Raw genomic sequence first — 16,209 nt, 5'->3', positions numbered from 1 at the left:
TTTAAATATTTTTCTATGAATATATTTACTTATTTGCGTGTGTGTGTATAACTGATCTTACTGTTGAATAATAAAATGCCAAGGCAGTGAGCCAGACATCATCCTTGCAAACAAGCCATTTCTCCTTTCTCTTGTAGTAAAGCGGTGTGGGAAAACATGGCACGGATGTGTGTGAAAACCCGCCGGCTGGATGTGGCACGCGTGTGCCTTGGGAATATGGGAAATGCCAGGGCAGCAAAAGCACTAAAGGAGGCGGAGGCTGAGCCTGAACCAGAAACCCAAGTTGCGATGTTGGCCATTCAGCTCGGCATGCTGGTGAGATATTAAAGAACCTTTTTATTTTAGCCCCAGACTATAACAAAGAATTGCAAAAAGGGTTATTTTTTTGTGTTTGGGTTCAGTTTGCAACCTAATGTGAAAACTCCATAAGAGAAAAGATTACATTTCATTTAAAAAAGACAAGGTAAGTTTAAAAAAAGGAATTTGAGTTTATAAAATCGTTCTAGAAGATAATTTTAGTCTTTTTTAAAACAAAAAACCTGCGTTCCAGCTCACAGAAATGCCACATCCTTTGGCTACAAATAACACATCCTCTCTTTAAGTTGTACCACGCACAGACCAAGGGACTTTCCGGGCCAAAAGCATTTATCTTTCCATCATCTTTTCCTGTCTTCCAACAGGAGGATGCAGAAAATTTGTACAAAAGCTGTCAGCGCTATGACCTGCTGAACAATTTTTATCAGGCCTCTGGTAAATGGCAGCAGGCTTTGGAGACAGCTGAAGTTCACGATCGCATCCACCTGCGCGCCACGTACTACAGTTACGCCAAATACCTGGAATCCATGGGCGACAAGACGTTGGCCCTCACTTAGTAAGGAAAACAAAAGCGTATTTATTATTTGGTCAGTAATGTAGTCGTGTGTGTCGGAACAACTATACAATAGGAACAAAGTGTGACTGATTGTTATCCTTTTTGTTACAGCTATGAGAAATCAGACACACACAGAGTTGAAGTGCCCAGAATGCTCCAGGACGACACGTCATCTCTAGAGATTTATGTTAACAAAATGAAAGACAAGTAAGTCCCGGCTTTCCCTTTATGGTTAAAAACATCTGACATGCTTTTAAACACCAGTCCTTCCATCTGTATAACTCAGGAGCATCTATAAGTGGTGGGCCCAGTACCTGGAGAGCCAGGCAGACCTGGATTCTGCACTACATTTCTACGAGTGTGCTCAGGATTATCTTTCCCTCGTTCGAATCTACTGCTACAGGGGGGACATTCAGAAGGTGACTCAGTTTATAATCTTGTAATTTTAAAGAATTCGACCTTGAGGAGTTGTGTTTACTGATTTTTATAGTGTCTTGTGTACTTAGGAAACATGTATAGGTTTGTAAAGCCACTGTAAACATAATGTTATTCTGACTAATTTACGTGCTTCTTTTATATGATAACATTTTTTTGTAATTTCCTAGGCATCAGAGATAGCCAACAATACAGGTGACCGAGCAGCTTCTTACCACCTGGCCAGGCATTACGAGGGACATGATATCAAACAAGCTGTTCACTTCTACACACGAGCCCAGGCCTACAATAATGCTATACGACTTTGTAAGGTAAGGGTTTTTCAGCAGCCTCAGTTAGAAATATATATCTATGTATAAAGCAAGATTTTTTTTTCTTTATTTTTTTTTTCTTTATTTTTTCCCATCGTTGTTTTCTTGTGTTTGTCTGATCAGGAGAACGGCCTGGATGACCAGCTGATGAATCTGGCCCTGCTCAGTAACCCAGAGGACATGATGGAGGCTGCCTGTTACTACGAGGAGAAAGGCTCCCATTTGGATCGAGCTGTTGCGCTCTACCACAAGGTGCATCACAGCTGTCTGTGTTTTTGTTTTTTTTCCACGATTGAATGGATTGATGCATTATAAATCATTCCACAAGGGGGGGTGGTATTGTTAAATACATTTAAAGTAAGCAATTTGAAGTAGATTTTCAACTGTGGATATATTTATTCATTTCTTTCTTATAGGCTGGCTATGTCTCCAGAGCTCTAGAGCTGGCCTTTGCCACCCAGCAGTTTGGTGCTCTTGAGATGATCGCAGAGGATCTCAATGAGAGCTCAGACCCAGCCCTCCTGGCTCGCTGCTCTGACTTCTTCAGCACACATTCCAAGTATGAGAAGTCAGTGGAGTTACTGGTAGCAGCCAAGAAGGTACCGCTGCGACACAGCATCACCTGTCTGCCCGTAAATCCATTCATATGTGCTAACTCCTGCTTTTGTGTCTCCACATTTGTGTACCCAGTACCACCAAGCCCTGGAACTGTGCGTGACGCAGAACCTAACGATCACAGAGGATTTGGCCGAGAGAATGACTGTACCTGATTCGAAGGATATGTCCGAAGAGGCCCGCAAGGAGCTGCTGGAGAGGATCGCTGACTGTTGCATGCGGCAGGGCAATTACCATCTGGCCACTAAGAAATACACACAGGCTGGCAACAAACTCAAGGTGATAATCGGATGTGTAGTACACACATTAGGAATTCTGTGCAAGCTCACATTGTCTTGTAGGTTTTTTTGGTTATAAGATACATAGGACGTATCTTGTCTGATACATATGCAACACCTAATGTGTCTCCTTGAGGAAAAAAAAGTATGCGTCATGCTGTTACACTGGAAATTAAGTAATCGTGACTCTAAAAACTCAAATTATTTTGTTTCTTCTTAACAGGCAATGAGGGCGCTCCTGAAGTCAGGCGACACGGAGAAAATTGTTTTCTTTGCCAATGTTAGTCGTCAGAAAGACCTTTTCATCTTGGCCGCCAACTATCTCCAATCTCTAGACTGGCGTAAAGATCCAGATATCTTAAAAACAATTATTGGTTTCTACACTAAAGGCAGGGCACCGGACCTGCTTGCTGGCTTCTATGAAGCTTGTGCTCAGGTGAGCAAAATATCAGTTCATTTCACGATGGTTACATTGGCCGGTTTGTTTTGACGTTTATATTGAATGATTTAATTAAAAAAACAAAAAAACAAAAAAAACCTGCCTCAGTATCAGAGCACATCAAGCAAAATACAATTTATACATAAATCTAGATGATTCAATAAAAAGTTATTTTGTTATCATTTAAAAGGTGGAGATTGATGATTACCAGAACTATGAAAAGGCTCTGGATGCTCTGACTGAGGCATCAAAGTGTCTCTCAAAAGCAAAGGACGCTTCAAGCGGACAACTGGAAGTGCGACTGGCTGATCTGCAGCACAAGATCACCTTAATCAGGAAGTTTGTCCACATACGCAGGTACGAATATGAACTCATTTTGATTAGTTCAGTTTTACCGTAAGTTTTGGTTTTCATCATAGAACGGGTCGTTTTTGATTATCGCGCGGGTCGACCTGTCTGCAAACCTTTGAGCTCATCGCATTTGTCTGCAGTTTGTACAGCGAGGATGCCGGCGAGGCGGTGCAGCTGTGTGAAGCCCTGCTGGAGGAGCCAGAGCTGGACCCTGCCGTGAGGATTGGAGATGCGTTTGGTTTCCTTATCGAGCACCACTGTCAGCAAGGCAACTTCCAATTGGTGACTGTCTTCTTTTTCTAGATTTTTCAATAGGTCAAATTACACTGATCACATTAACGTAAGGCTGCAATGATTCATCATGTAACTCAACTAAAAAAAACAAATCCTTCATGCTACTTTCTATTTTTTTTTTTTATTTGATGCTTCGCTTCATGCATGACTCTGTAGACTTCAGTTCTCATTGTGTAAGTGCAAGAGTTTCATCCATATTTGTGACTAAAAATGGACCTGCAGTAGAAACATATCAAGGAGCATGCGTGTGAATTAAAAACTGTGGCAACATTAAGCCCATGCATCCCACAATTTTTCAAGAAAAGACTGATAACACAGCAGCAGCAGCAGTGATGCACACACGCTCAGGAAAGAGCCGTGCAAGTGTGCACAATTTAAAAGACCTATGTTTTTTCTCTTTGAAATATTTACTAACACTAATTAATAAAACAAAAGTGTTTCATTTCTAGTTATGTGATTAAATGATGGAATAAACTAAAATAACTGACCACCGCAGCCCTACATTAATGACAATACGCACTTCTTTGTCTTTGGATGCTCATCTATTTGTGTCCTTTGTAATTCTTTCCCAGGCCAATCGTAAACTAGAGCAGCTCCAAAAGCTGTTGCCATCCCAGAATGTTAGCTACTACATCAGCCAAGCCAGCCTAGTGGCCCTGCAGAAAGAGCTTGGTATCCCTATGGATCGCAGCGACAACATACATATCTCAAAGGAGGAAGACGAAGTGGAAGAGGATTTAAACATGTTTTAACCCAGTGAAACTATATCAAATATATCTGCACTTTTTCAGACCGGAAATAACTGTGGAGTTAGTTTTGTCCAAAACAACTTACATGGGAGATGTGAGGGCTGCCAAAGTCACATTATGTGGACTGAGCACAGCATCTGTTTGCATTCAAAGGCACTCGACTATCAGATATTGAATGAATACTGTGGAAAACACGAAAAATAAAACGTTCAAAACTCATCAGGGCAGTTGGTCAGAGTGTGTGTGTGTGAGCTGCAAAACATCAAAAACCTACACAAGATACTGTAATATGGAGTTAATGTATATGACAAACTTGGCCAAGGTTGCAACATTTTCCAAAATGCTGAATATCTGGAACATTGAACCTCTATCCTCTGCAAAGGGAAATCATATAATGCAGCTGTTTTATTCTTAAATTTAAATCCTAGGTTTAACCTTTTTCTAGGAGCTTTTGTGAACGCAGAACGCCTTTGAGCTAAACTTGGCTCTGAATGATGTTATAGATTTATCTCTGTTGCTTTATGAACGACTGTTTTTACAGGGATTGATTTATTCCTCATGTCTGACTGTGGTTTACACACATTTGGTACAATTTATTTTCATATTCAGCTGATGTATTAAATGTAAATATCTTCTCAGTGTCTTGGCTCATCTCTGTAAAGTTTTTTGGAGCTATTTTTGATAACACGAGGCCACGTCTAGCAGTACTGTAGACTGTGAATTAATTGCATTGTTCTTATACATTGTAAAGTTCCCATTAAAACATAAAATAAAATGAAATGGAAATCATACTTTTTGTATCAGCTAGATATGCAAAAAAGCTCACTGCACACTGACTGAGGTGTAAAGCTGTTTTCAGACTTTTTTAAGTATCAATGTGTACCAGAAACCTCGACTGTGCTTCTATTTTTTTCAATTATCATGATCACTTTTTGTGTATGAGAGATAAGATTGTTATGTTTAGCTGAGTTAGTATAACCCCCTGCCAGTAGTTATGATGTAATATAATGAGCATATGGTACCATGTTTTGTATTGAATTATTATAGAAGAGCAGCTATTCCAACTGTGTGCTCAAGAGGGCGCCGTTGTCCATAGAATTGTACCGTAGTTCTTTGATAAGGGACTGAATTAATACAGTATAAAGGATGAATAGAAACAGCGGAGTCGCTTATAAAATTGTTACTGTTACCCGTACTTTGTTTTACCGAGCTAACTTTAGATACTAACAGGTTAGCAGGCTAAGAGCGGTCAAATATGCACCAGAATACATTTACTGTGACATGTGGTGATGATAATACACATTTAGTCACGATCGGTATTAAGTGAAATCTGAAGAAAGAGTTTCCACACATGAGTTTTATTTGTGTTGTGGAGTCATGGAGACGTTGTTGGTGGCTACAAGCAACAGCTGACAGTGGAGGGGAAGAAAAGATGGACGCCCAGGACCAAACTTCAAATCAGCTTCAGGAACGAGTTCAAGCTCTGACAGGAGAAAATGTGAGTAAGACCTTTCCTATTTGTCTTCTTACTAAGTATTCTCACTTTTGGCAAGGTAGCTTTACCAAAAAGGGTGAAATGATCACACAGCAGCAAAACTGGAGGCCTTAAGACTAGTGCTTTGTATGTTTGCTTTCTTCCAAAGAAATGAGCAGTCTCGAAGTTTTATAATAGGTTCATTTTAATGGACAAAGAAGAAAAAAAATCTAAAAATAATAATAATAACTGATTAAATAAAGTTATAAATGTATTTGCATACCTGATCTCCTTTAACCCAGCCACAACTGACTGTGTGCCCATGTGGTGCACAGCCAACCAATCAATTGATCAATTACTGATACTCTTGATCGTAACTGTTATATTTATAGAGCACACCTGTCCACAGAATTCTAACCTTTCCAAAGAACGTCAGGGACGGGATTTTACACCTGCACAAGGCTGGAATGAGCTACAAGTACTACAAGTACTAAGTCATATTTTGTTTGGGGATCAAAAGCTTAATTCACTCACTGACATGGAAATCAGTTTAGAACTTTTATTTTTTCTGGATTTTTTGGTTGATATCCTGTCTTCCTCCGTTACAATTAAACTGCCATAAAAAATAGAGACAGTTCATTTCTTTAGAAGTGAGCAAATGTACACGTTTATCAGGGGATCAAATAATTATTTCCCCCTCTGTATAAAATGTGTGTGTGTGTGTGTGTGTGTATAGCTGCAGTGGCGTGGCAAATACGAGCGTGTCCTCACCAAAGTGGGCCACCTGGAGACCAGGTTGAGCCATCTGGCCAGCTCCAACACAGACCTGTCCTGCAGGCTGGTCCAGAGTGAAGAGGAAAGACTGAAGGTACGTTAAACAAACATGAGTCATAATTTAATTGTGAGTGGATATTACAGAACTAACCTTTTTGTTTTTTTTGCCCAATGTCTGTTTAGATCTATAAGGAGCTTGTAGAGGAGAAAATTAAGGCTAATAAGATAAGAGAACAGTATGAAGAAGAGACATTTGAGCTGAAAACCAAGGTGAGGGTTTTTCTACAAATCCTTCCACACTAAGACTGCTGGCAGGATAATCCTGAATCACTTTTTCTACACTTTTTTTTCCTTCTCACTCCTGTTAGGTACTTAACCAAGAAGGTGTGATAACAGAGCTGGAAATAGAGCGAGACAGGTTGCTCAGGGAACTGCAGTCCACTGAGACATGCCTGAAAGGGAAAGAGACTAGCGGCCAGGACTTGACTGAGGAATATGCCACGCTAAAGAAGAACTACCAGATTCTGGCTGAGGTCCACGATAAAGAACTAGCCAAGAGTGGAGCGCTCACAGCAGAGCTGCTGGCGCTGGCCCAGGCCCAGGACGCCCTCCGCAGGCAGCTGGAGGAGCAGCATCAATGTGTGAAGACCAGCACCGAAGGTCTTCATGGGGAGCTAGACAGGGTGCGGGCTTTGATCACCCGCATGTCACATGACACAGTCAAGGTGAGGCAGTAAATATCGAGCTCCACCATAAGGAGAACATGCATTTCTTTACTTTAAGTTGTTAGAATTAGAATACAGATTCTCATGTTTTGTTATGTTGTTCATTTGAAATGCTTGTATGTTGTATTGACAGCCTGAGGAACAAGCAGAGATGGACAAGGAGCAAAAAAGCATGCAGAAAACTGTGAGTCCTTAAGTTTTAAAATAGTAACCGTCGAAGTTTGTAAGTTTCTGACTGCCTCACGCAGCTTTTTCATTCATCTTCCTCACGTAGCTGCTTGAAAACCAAGATGAGATCAAAGACAAGCTGGAGGAAATGAAGAGCAGCTACAAGGAGCAGCAGAAGAAACTGGAGGAGAAAGTGTGCGAGTGTTTGTCATTTACTTGTGCAAAAGCTCAGTGAAAATAAAAGATCATTATCTTTGCATTTCCAGTCAGGATGTACGGCGTCCCAGTGTTTGCCCCACATGCATCTGCTTTGTGGTTGCCTCTTTGATTTTTTCTGCTAAGTTGTGGCTTTACTTGCTCTGTGCATGTGTGATGTGGTCTCTTTGCTTCTTCTCTGTGGATTTTTGCTCTCTTGTGGTCGTGGCCTGTGTTTGGTCACCAGGGTGGCGATGGGTAAAGAGCACCAGCAGATCCACAGAGCGATGCACGTTAGCCAGAAGAAACTCTCTGAGCAGAGTGCGGTGAGCATTCCCGGTTATTACCACTGTTTGTGTGCTGCGATACCTTTGTATATCCATCTCCTGCTTTGTGAGCATCAACAATCAAAGCCCAAACTGATTTTATTTGTTTTTGGCAGTTTTTAAACTGTGTGTAAAGTGGAAGGTAACCCTCAGTATTACAGAGTTCATTTCACGGCAGTGGTTGGTGTCGTGGCTCAATAAAAAAGTCTGGGAGGGAAGGGAGCTAATAATACTGACCCTGATAATTAGTTTTTTTATGTGTTTAGAAATGCCATGTTAAAAATCCCTTGCTCTGTTTAAACTTTAAACTTTATAGGTGGGGGCTAATAATGTTCTGTATGTGCTGTTTCCTTTGAAGGCCCTGATGTGCTCTCAGAGACAATTAAAGGAGGCAGAGGAGGAGAACTCCAAGCTGCAGCTGCAGGTGAAAGAGCTGATTGAGGAATATCGCACAAGGCTCGTGTGCTATTTACAGGACATAGCTGTGAGTAACGGCACACACAAAGCAGGTTTGATAGTAAGAAGCGGCAGTATTGATGAGACCTCTGCTCTGTGTAATCCAGGACTACATCGATGGGCTTGAAGAAAGTAAAAGGCCGTCAGAGCCGAGTAAGATGAGAGGATTCATCGACAGCATGCTGCAGGATGTTCGTTTATCCTACAGGGCGAGGGAGGAGCAGCTCGCCACCGCTGCTCGCTCATATAAGAAGAGACTACAGAGGATCACCCAAACTCATCATGCCCTCCTGGTTGCATACAGGTGATGCTTTCTTTGTTTCATTCCTCTTTGTTTAGACGTGATTGTTTATGAGCTGCAGTTTAACAATAGTCTGATCCATTTACTAAAATTTATTGTTGTTGTGTATGAAGGCATTCCCATAATTAGAGACGGCATGCAGGACATGCTAAATCTTGCACATAGAGCATAATATAACACGACTACTTTGGATCATTCTGTTGCAAAGTTATTCTACCCCGGCGATGTCCGATCTTTGTTTGAAGTCTGTGGGCGGGGCTGAACTCAAGCACTGCCATCAACGGTGTAATAATACCTGGTTTGTTCCTACATGATGCTCTTTAGGCTTCAGAGGGAGCAGATCTTGGTCAAACCGGAGAATGGTCTTGATCCCGGACCTCCAGAAGCCCACTTCAACTTGGAGCCAACTGAACTGAAAGATGCAATCGAGAAGGAGCTCCAACAACTGCACCAGGACAAAGCAAGGCTGGAAGGTCAGCTGCAGGCGGCCCGGGAGCAGGTAGCACAAAGCAAAAGTCTGCTTTGAAGTGGAATGATTTGCTTTTGTTTTGTCTCATGAGTGCTTATTTTCGGTCTGTAGGGATTCGTCTTTGTTTCCATACTTCCCGTATAAAGCCAGAGACTTTCTTTTGTTGGGAGTGGTGATACTGAAAATAATGACTTTAAAGTTTGTGCTGCTGTTTCACTGCTGCAGAGGTGAATTCGGATCATGTAACAGCACTCATATACTCTGAATCAGTTTTGTTTCTGCCTTGGTGCCATGCAGAGCCGATTGTACTTAAATACGCTTTCAGAAAAAATAACTTTAAGGAAAGATTACACTTACTGACACCTTTATTATTGTTCAACTACTTGTTAACACAAGAATCAATTAGCCAATCATAGGGCAGCAACTTAATGCATTTAAGCGTAGAGTCATAGTCAAGAGAAGAAGTTTAAACTCAGGATAAACTTAAAAACGATGGGCTGCACCAGCAGAAGACCACAATGAGCAAAGAACAGGAAACTGGGGCTACAATTCACATAAGATCCCCGAAAACCGGAAAACAGAAAAACATTTCCTGGTCTGAGAAGTCTTGAGTTTTTGCCTGTTGCTAGTTTCTGAACCTTGCATAAAAACAAGGTGAAAGCATGGATCCATTCTGCCTTGTATCAGCTGTTCAGACTGGTAGTGGTGGTATAATGGTGTGAGGGATATATTTTCATACAGAGAGGATCATTCCTGATCTTAAGCCTGACTTTTATGTTTTAGGTGGCTGCGTTCAAAATACCCATGCAAAATGTAAACCGTCAGCAGTGAGTCTCATTACTTTTTTTTCTTGCTCTTATTTTTATCAGATGACAAATGTGGTCAGCTGTGCATTTTGTCAAATAAATGTTTGAAAAATGTGACTTTACCAGGCTGGACAAACCGGAGCAGCGATTCGAGGAATCCTGTGGTGACATAAGAAAACAGCTGAAAGAGCTCACTGACTCCACGCCGGTAAACAAATCACTATTTTCAGCTTTTCATACTGTCTGATTACATTCTTAATATTAAAAAAAGGTACTAAAAGGTGATTTGAAGATTTCATTCCTTCAAACAGGTGTCCTTTGAGAAGGAGCGTGCCCTTCTCATGACCAGAGCAGCAGTTGCAGAGGCACAGGTGCTGGAGTTGCAGGACTATATTGAAAAGCACCTGAGCAGGTCAGGAAGTAGCTTGATGTGTAGGTTATAAAACGTTGGCTCTCAGACGCATGCTACATTGGTCTTGACTACTGATTGTAGGTTTGAACAAGAGATCACACATCTGCGCAGATTACACGGGGCAGAGGAGGCGGGGCGTTCCCAAAGCGCCAAATCAGATCGATGCTAAGGAAACAAGCAATAAAATTAAAACGTCAAAATAAAATTAAATATATAACATTATGAATTTGTAAAATTCTCTTTTCTTCTCAGATCTCAATATACTCAATGTAAGTGTATTTAAATAGCCCATTTTAAGCATTTAAACCTGTCCCATCAGTAGGTGGTGCTGCGAGCACTGATGGTCCCCGCTCTGAAAGCGCCCGTCCTCTCAAAGAATCTGGCCTTGAGAAAAAAATGCCTGGAATGTTTGTAAAGCTTATGTCAATTTCACGAGCTCGGGAGAAGAAAGCGTTGTGACAATGAGGGGTCACCGTGGTGAGAATAATGTCATTACATGTTACCCAGACACATACACGCCTGTGAATGCTTTCCCCTCAATACAGCGTTGAGAACTGTCAGGCAGACAAGCCAGGCTTTTTCCAGAATGAGGGTTCATATTTATAACCTCAGTGATGGTGTGAATGGGCAGCTATTCCCTTTAAATCCCTTTAACAGTGAAAGGGTCTGCTTTTCTTTTCTTGTGAGATTGGTGGCTGGGTGTGCTGCCACAGTTCACAGACAGAACTTTAAAATTATAAAAGTTGCTTTAGCGGTTTTTTGAAATAAGAAAAAAAAAAACAATGTCAAACTTTATGTTGAAAAAAAAATAATTTTTTTTTAAATGTTCATGCTACCGTACTGTAGAGGACATGATGAGAAAAGAGGAGATGGAAGGAGTCATACGCATGTCACCCCAATTCCCATTTCTGGGGGCATGCCAGCCATGGGAGAGAAAGAGGGGGAGGCAGGGGTGTGAAAGTTTGAGAGGAATGGGAAGTGGGATTTTGTTAGTAATGTATTACACTCCCAGGGCCCTGGGAAAAGGGGTAGGGGGTGTTCAGCTTTGGGTCTGTGCCAACATAGTCACTGTGCCAAAACGCTGGGCGCTGGAGACCACTCCTCTCTATCTGTGGGAGATCCTTCTGTGGGAAAATCAAATCCAGGTTTGCCGCTCGGCCACCAGTCGTAATGCGTAAGCGCGGACACCTCCGCAAACTTGCACAAAATAAATTTGCTCTTTGTAAATAAATAAAGAGCACACAGTGGAGACTGTAACATAACAAGTGCAGAGCGCTCTGCTGCACCACAGCTGGTCCCCGAGGCAATGTGCCAGGACCCCCCTCCCCTCCCTTAAGATGGGAAATTTTGACTCCATAGTATGTGAACTGCCATTTATCTGCTGCCACTTATGTGGCCGCTATTATGATGTAAAAACTGGCCATAACCGTTATTAGATTAGATTTAGATTGTAGACATCTAAATGGCAAATCTCATTCATGGGAACTAACAAGTAAAATATGGCAAAGGCTTTGATTAAATAGTATAAATGAGTGTCACAAGAAGGATTGGTTGGTAGTTATTTTATGTCACAGCTGCGTTAAACCACACAGAAATCCCGTTAATGGCTTAGTGAAGAGTCTGGCTGACAGTAAAATACAGAAAAAAATGTTAATGACTTTTTTCCAGTTGAAGTGGAGGCAAAGTGCCTGCTTCCTGCAAAACCTCCTAAAATATGAGCAGTTAGACAAACTGTAAACTAAACATAAATGAGTTTATGTGAATCCGGTGCTCAGTTGATGAGAGAGCTCTTCGTGAGGTTAATATGAGCTCGTGGGGAGAAGCAATCATTCAGATGAGTCGACCGTCAGTGTGATGGGCTGGTTGTCTTTTCAGTTATAGCGATATTTCTCTTAGAAGGATTCTAAAAACGTCTATTTATAGCAATTTTCAGACCCTTAAAAAGAAGTGAGCAACAGAGTCATTTTCTTATAGATATAAAACAGATGTGTACTGGCGTGCAACCCGAGGAGTCACCCCCTGGTGGCCATTGGAAACAATGTTGTTTGAAGGCAATTGTACTTTGGGTTCCTTTTTAGATGTGGGTGCCAGTCCAAGGCTGTTGCCTGCAGAGGCTATGAAAGGCCCCAGTCGCCCACGAAAGCAGTCAGTGACCATCTGGCAGCCACCGGTCGCGAGGGAAAAAATGTATTCCTCGACTGGCTGGCAAGTGACTGATGGAAGTTGATGCCAGTCGCTGTGAAATTGATTGCTAAGGCCTCAGTCACACTGTGCTAGAGACCAGTCTGTGACCCCCTGGAAACGACAGGTTGCTAAGGAAAAATGTGTAAGTTGTTGGTGAAAAGTTCCTGAAGATTTCACAAGGTGAAACTGGTAGAGAGTTATATGGTGCTTTGTTCGCTAGCAAGCTGGAAGACGGCAACTTGTCTGTAAACACTACTTGCTAAACTGTAAAGAAACTCGGAAAATTGCAACAAAAACTGCAGTCAACACCTTTCAAAAGCTGCAACTTTTACTTTGAAAGGTTCTTGATTCATGCTCAATAATCCAGGTAAGTAAATCCTAAGAGGTTGGTCCTGTTCATCTGGACTCATCCAAGTGACCAAATGTTTCTCCCATGGAAAACACTACATCCAGATGAACAGAATCAACCTTTTGGGACAGTTTGTGTTGCAGTTTTCCCAAGTTTTAGTAACTCTCTGCAAGTAGTTGATGAGTGTTTGCAGAAAGGTCTGCAATCTGCTAGTGACCAATCCCAAAGAGGCTTTTGGTGCATCACTGTATACCTCTTTATAACTAATTTCACTTAGTGGTTAGTAGCACTGTTGCCTCACAGCAAGAAGGTCTTGGGTTTGAATCCACCCTCTGGTCGGGGCCTTTCTCTGTGGGTGGAGTTTGCATGTTCTCTCTTCCTCCCAAAGTCCAAAGACATGCAGTTAGTGGGGTTAGTAGGTTAAGTGTTTGGTGTAAGGTGTTGGGGTTAGGTGACTTGTCCAGCGTGTGCCCTGCCTCTTGCCTCATGGTAGCTGGGATCGGCTCCAGCCCCCTCACAACCCTGAACTGGATAAGTAGAAGTGGATGGATGGACTGCTAGCATCTACCAGCAAACACTTGCCAATGGGTTGGGAAATGCACATTTTTCCCTAGCAACTAGAGGTCACTGACTGGTCTCTAGGCCTGCATGACCAAGGCTGATGGGTGTAATGGGTTAGATTGCAACATTTTAGTTTTCAGCATCAAAATCCAAACTGAACGAACTCTGTTATTTTTGATCAAAGGTGAACAGTTTAAACGTCACAAAGGAAAATTTATCTCAGTTATATTACAATACATTCTTTGATATGTTTACTTTACAGGTACAGAATTAAAACCGTGATTAACACATCCCATCTCATTTAACACTGTATCTCCCTTTTTCTGTCTTTTTAGGCACACACAAACATACACACAATAATTTATGGTTTTAAATTTATTTAAAATTTTTATTTTTTTTTAAATGTTTTTTAAACATTCATGACATATTTTTTTTGTTTCTGTCTGGGTTTCTTGGTGAATTGTGAATGAAGAAAATGCTGTGTGTTTCAATAATTTAAAAAGTTCTGTTTAAAGTTACCCACGCAACAATGTCATTTATATCGTCAACAGAAGGTTGCGTCACATTCACGCAGCAACTATAGGAGCGCATGGACCATTATCACTGAACTTTACATGGAATCATTGCAATGCAGGACCATGACCTAATCAACATCAGCAACTGCATGGAAACATACGATGCTTATTTACGTTCCCTACACTCTTCTGTTTTGTCAATGATACTTTGAGTGCACATTTGTTTTGGTGGTGGGAAAGTGGTGAAAAGGTTGCACGAATGTGTCGTTCTGAGGATGGGAAGTGGGGTGTAGCGATGCAGAGGAAGTACCTCACATGGCTCGCGATGGGCCGCTCGTCAAGAGCCCCTTTGTTTTAGGAGGTTAATGCCTAATTGATACAAGCTTAATGAGAGTGGGCTGTGTGTGAGCCTGGGGTGGAGGGGGTTGGTGGTGGTGCTGGGGGTGCTGCACGGCCCTGCCGTAATTGGAACGGACAAGCCTTGTGTGGTCGAGGGGTGTACGGGGAATGGATTTCTGGGAACGCAAGGAAAGGAGAGGCAGAGTGGGAATGAGGAAGAAAAAGTGACAATGAGTGCGAGGAATGTGGGAGAAAAATCTGGTGTGATAGTGAGAGCATCGCGAGATCATGAGAAAGAAATTTAGTGACGATGGGGGGGGGGGGGACTGGCTGTTCTCATGGATGTTTAGTGCTAATGAAGGTCATTGGAACTTTATTGTTTTATGAGCTTCCCATAAATCGCTCGTGCAGGGTACGATACAACAACTGCGGACCTACCAACATCAACTGTAAGCGTTCTCTGAGACACCTGTCGTTTCTGATGAGCTGTCTTTTCACCCCCTCTTTCAGTCTGACAGTCTGAGACTATTCACGCAAGAGTCCTCAGCTTCCCTCCAGACAAGCTTTCAGTATGAAGGCTGGAGAGGCATTAAGAGGGAGGAGGGAAGGGGGCAGGAGAGGGGTGCACAGAAGAGAAGAGCCGTGCACTTTAGAAAACCTTGAAGAATTAGGACTGAAGGCTTTGGAGAGTCTGGGTGGCTGCAAGAAAAGGGGGTTAAAAAAAATGTAAACGGGTCCTGGTTGCATAACTATAAAGATGAGAGGGAAAGCAAGATTTCATAAATTGAGCTTAAGCTGGGTGTGCTTCAAACAGCCGTGCTAAATGATGATAGAGTGAGTGTGGAAGAATGGAGAGGAGGAATGGTTACAGTACGGGTGAGAAAGACGGGAGGGAGGCGGCTCGATGAACAGGAGCGAGTGAGAATGAGGCTGAGTGTCGGTGAGGGAAGGAGAGAGGGGCAGACCCTCTGCGTTCCCACACTCAGCAGGTTCCCACAGTAGACCCAGCTAATCCCTGTCTTAATTGGGGGAGAATTCCAGCACACATGTTCCCCTGGAATGAGCAGGGAAACTCGGGGAGCATCTGACACATCAGACAAGCTGCAGCGGCTGAGCTGATGCACAGTGTGCCAGTGCACTTTGTTGGAATATAAACACACCGCCTGACTGTCAGCACATCTGATGCATAAATGCTTTCACAAGTTACACTTTCTTTTTCCCTCCCCACCCTTTTCACTCCGTCCAGGGCAAGAAGTGCTCTCGGCAGCCACTTAGCATCGCTTTAACCACATTCCAAGAGTTAAAATTGTGATTTTATGAATGTTAAAAGCAGGCGTTGGTACTTCAAGACTTTCACGCTTTTAAATGTTTGGGTTTCACTGAATTCCAGGAGCGATTTTTAGTCACGAGAAGTTTCTGTGTTACGTCTCTGAGTTTAAGGATGTTTGGCTGCTGGTGATATTGTTGAAAGGAATACACTCAAGCTCCAGTTTGGACTCGGGAGCTAGACAATGCGATAGGTCTAGGCTGCTGAGGGCTTCCCATGATACAGTGATGAATATTTCTTCTTCATTCAACCGTTGTTTTCTCAGCATGTGTTTATACACCACTCTGCATTTAATCGTTAGTTATTACTCATCTCTGGCTCTTCTCTACAGAGTGTCTTTTGTCCTGTTTTCCTCCCCTCACCCCCAACTGGTCTCTCTGAGCCTGGTTCTGCTGGAGGTTTCTTCCTGTTAAAATTTAGTTTTTCCTTCCTACTGTCCCCCAAAGCGCTTGCTGAAAGGGGGTCATCCCAATGTTGAGGTTTTA

At 42.3% G+C, this 16,209-nt stretch overlaps 2 protein-coding genes across 7 annotated transcripts in view; both read left to right on the top strand.

Moving 5' to 3' along the window:
* Nucleotides 1-5,123, top strand: part of ift140 (intraflagellar transport 140 homolog (Chlamydomonas)) — a 28,486-nt gene extending 23,363 nt beyond the window's left edge. The window contains exons 19-30 of the mRNA XM_005448253.4: nt 138-315; nt 681-871; nt 983-1,078; nt 1,158-1,290; nt 1,477-1,617; nt 1,741-1,869; nt 2,034-2,216; nt 2,308-2,511; nt 2,734-2,946; nt 3,140-3,306; nt 3,441-3,582; nt 4,167-5,123. Of these exons, the coding sequence (XP_005448310.1) occupies nt 138-315; nt 681-871; nt 983-1,078; nt 1,158-1,290; nt 1,477-1,617; nt 1,741-1,869; nt 2,034-2,216; nt 2,308-2,511; nt 2,734-2,946; nt 3,140-3,306; nt 3,441-3,582; nt 4,167-4,346 (1,957 nt within the window). The 3' untranslated portion in view covers nt 4,347-5,123. The remainder of the gene's footprint in view (nt 1-137; nt 316-680; nt 872-982; nt 1,079-1,157; nt 1,291-1,476; nt 1,618-1,740; nt 1,870-2,033; nt 2,217-2,307; nt 2,512-2,733; nt 2,947-3,139; nt 3,307-3,440; nt 3,583-4,166) is intronic.
* Nucleotides 5,124-5,332: 209 nt separating this feature from the next.
* ccdc78 (coiled-coil domain containing 78) overlaps nt 5,333-16,209 on the top strand; it is a 39,798-nt gene continuing 28,921 nt past the window's right edge. For 3 of the 6 annotated variants that reach the window (XR_003221315.1, XM_005448250.4, XM_005448249.4), the window contains exons 1-13: nt 5,334-5,841; nt 6,554-6,685; nt 6,775-6,861; nt 6,960-7,316; nt 7,450-7,500; nt 7,591-7,679; nt 7,927-8,005; nt 8,364-8,489; nt 8,569-8,765; nt 9,087-9,261; nt 10,015-10,058; nt 10,164-10,245; nt 10,349-10,449. Coding sequence is in view for 5 of the 6 variants with exons in the window: in XM_005448250.4 (XP_005448307.1) it covers nt 5,695-5,841; nt 6,554-6,685; nt 6,775-6,861; nt 6,960-7,316; nt 7,450-7,500; nt 7,591-7,679; nt 7,927-8,005; nt 8,364-8,489; nt 8,569-8,765; nt 9,087-9,261; nt 10,015-10,058; nt 10,164-10,245; nt 10,349-10,449 (1,667 nt within the window). In the remaining variant the exon portion in view is untranslated. Of the gene's footprint in view, nt 5,842-6,553; nt 6,686-6,774; nt 6,862-6,959; nt 7,317-7,449; nt 7,501-7,590; nt 7,680-7,926; nt 8,006-8,363; nt 8,490-8,568; nt 8,766-9,086; nt 9,262-10,014; nt 10,059-10,163; nt 10,246-10,348; nt 10,450-10,530; nt 11,037-16,209 lie in introns of those variants that run through there. The other 3 variants (XM_019362726.2, XM_005448248.4, XM_005448252.4) reach the window with 3 other exon arrangements.

The sequence above is a fragment of the Oreochromis niloticus genome, linkage group LG8 (genome assembly GCF_001858045.2).
Source record: "Oreochromis niloticus isolate F11D_XX linkage group LG8, O_niloticus_UMD_NMBU, whole genome shotgun sequence".
Classification (NCBI taxonomy): domain Eukaryota; kingdom Metazoa; phylum Chordata; class Actinopteri; order Cichliformes; family Cichlidae; genus Oreochromis; species Oreochromis niloticus.
This window is presented reverse-complemented; position numbering and strand designations above follow the sequence as displayed.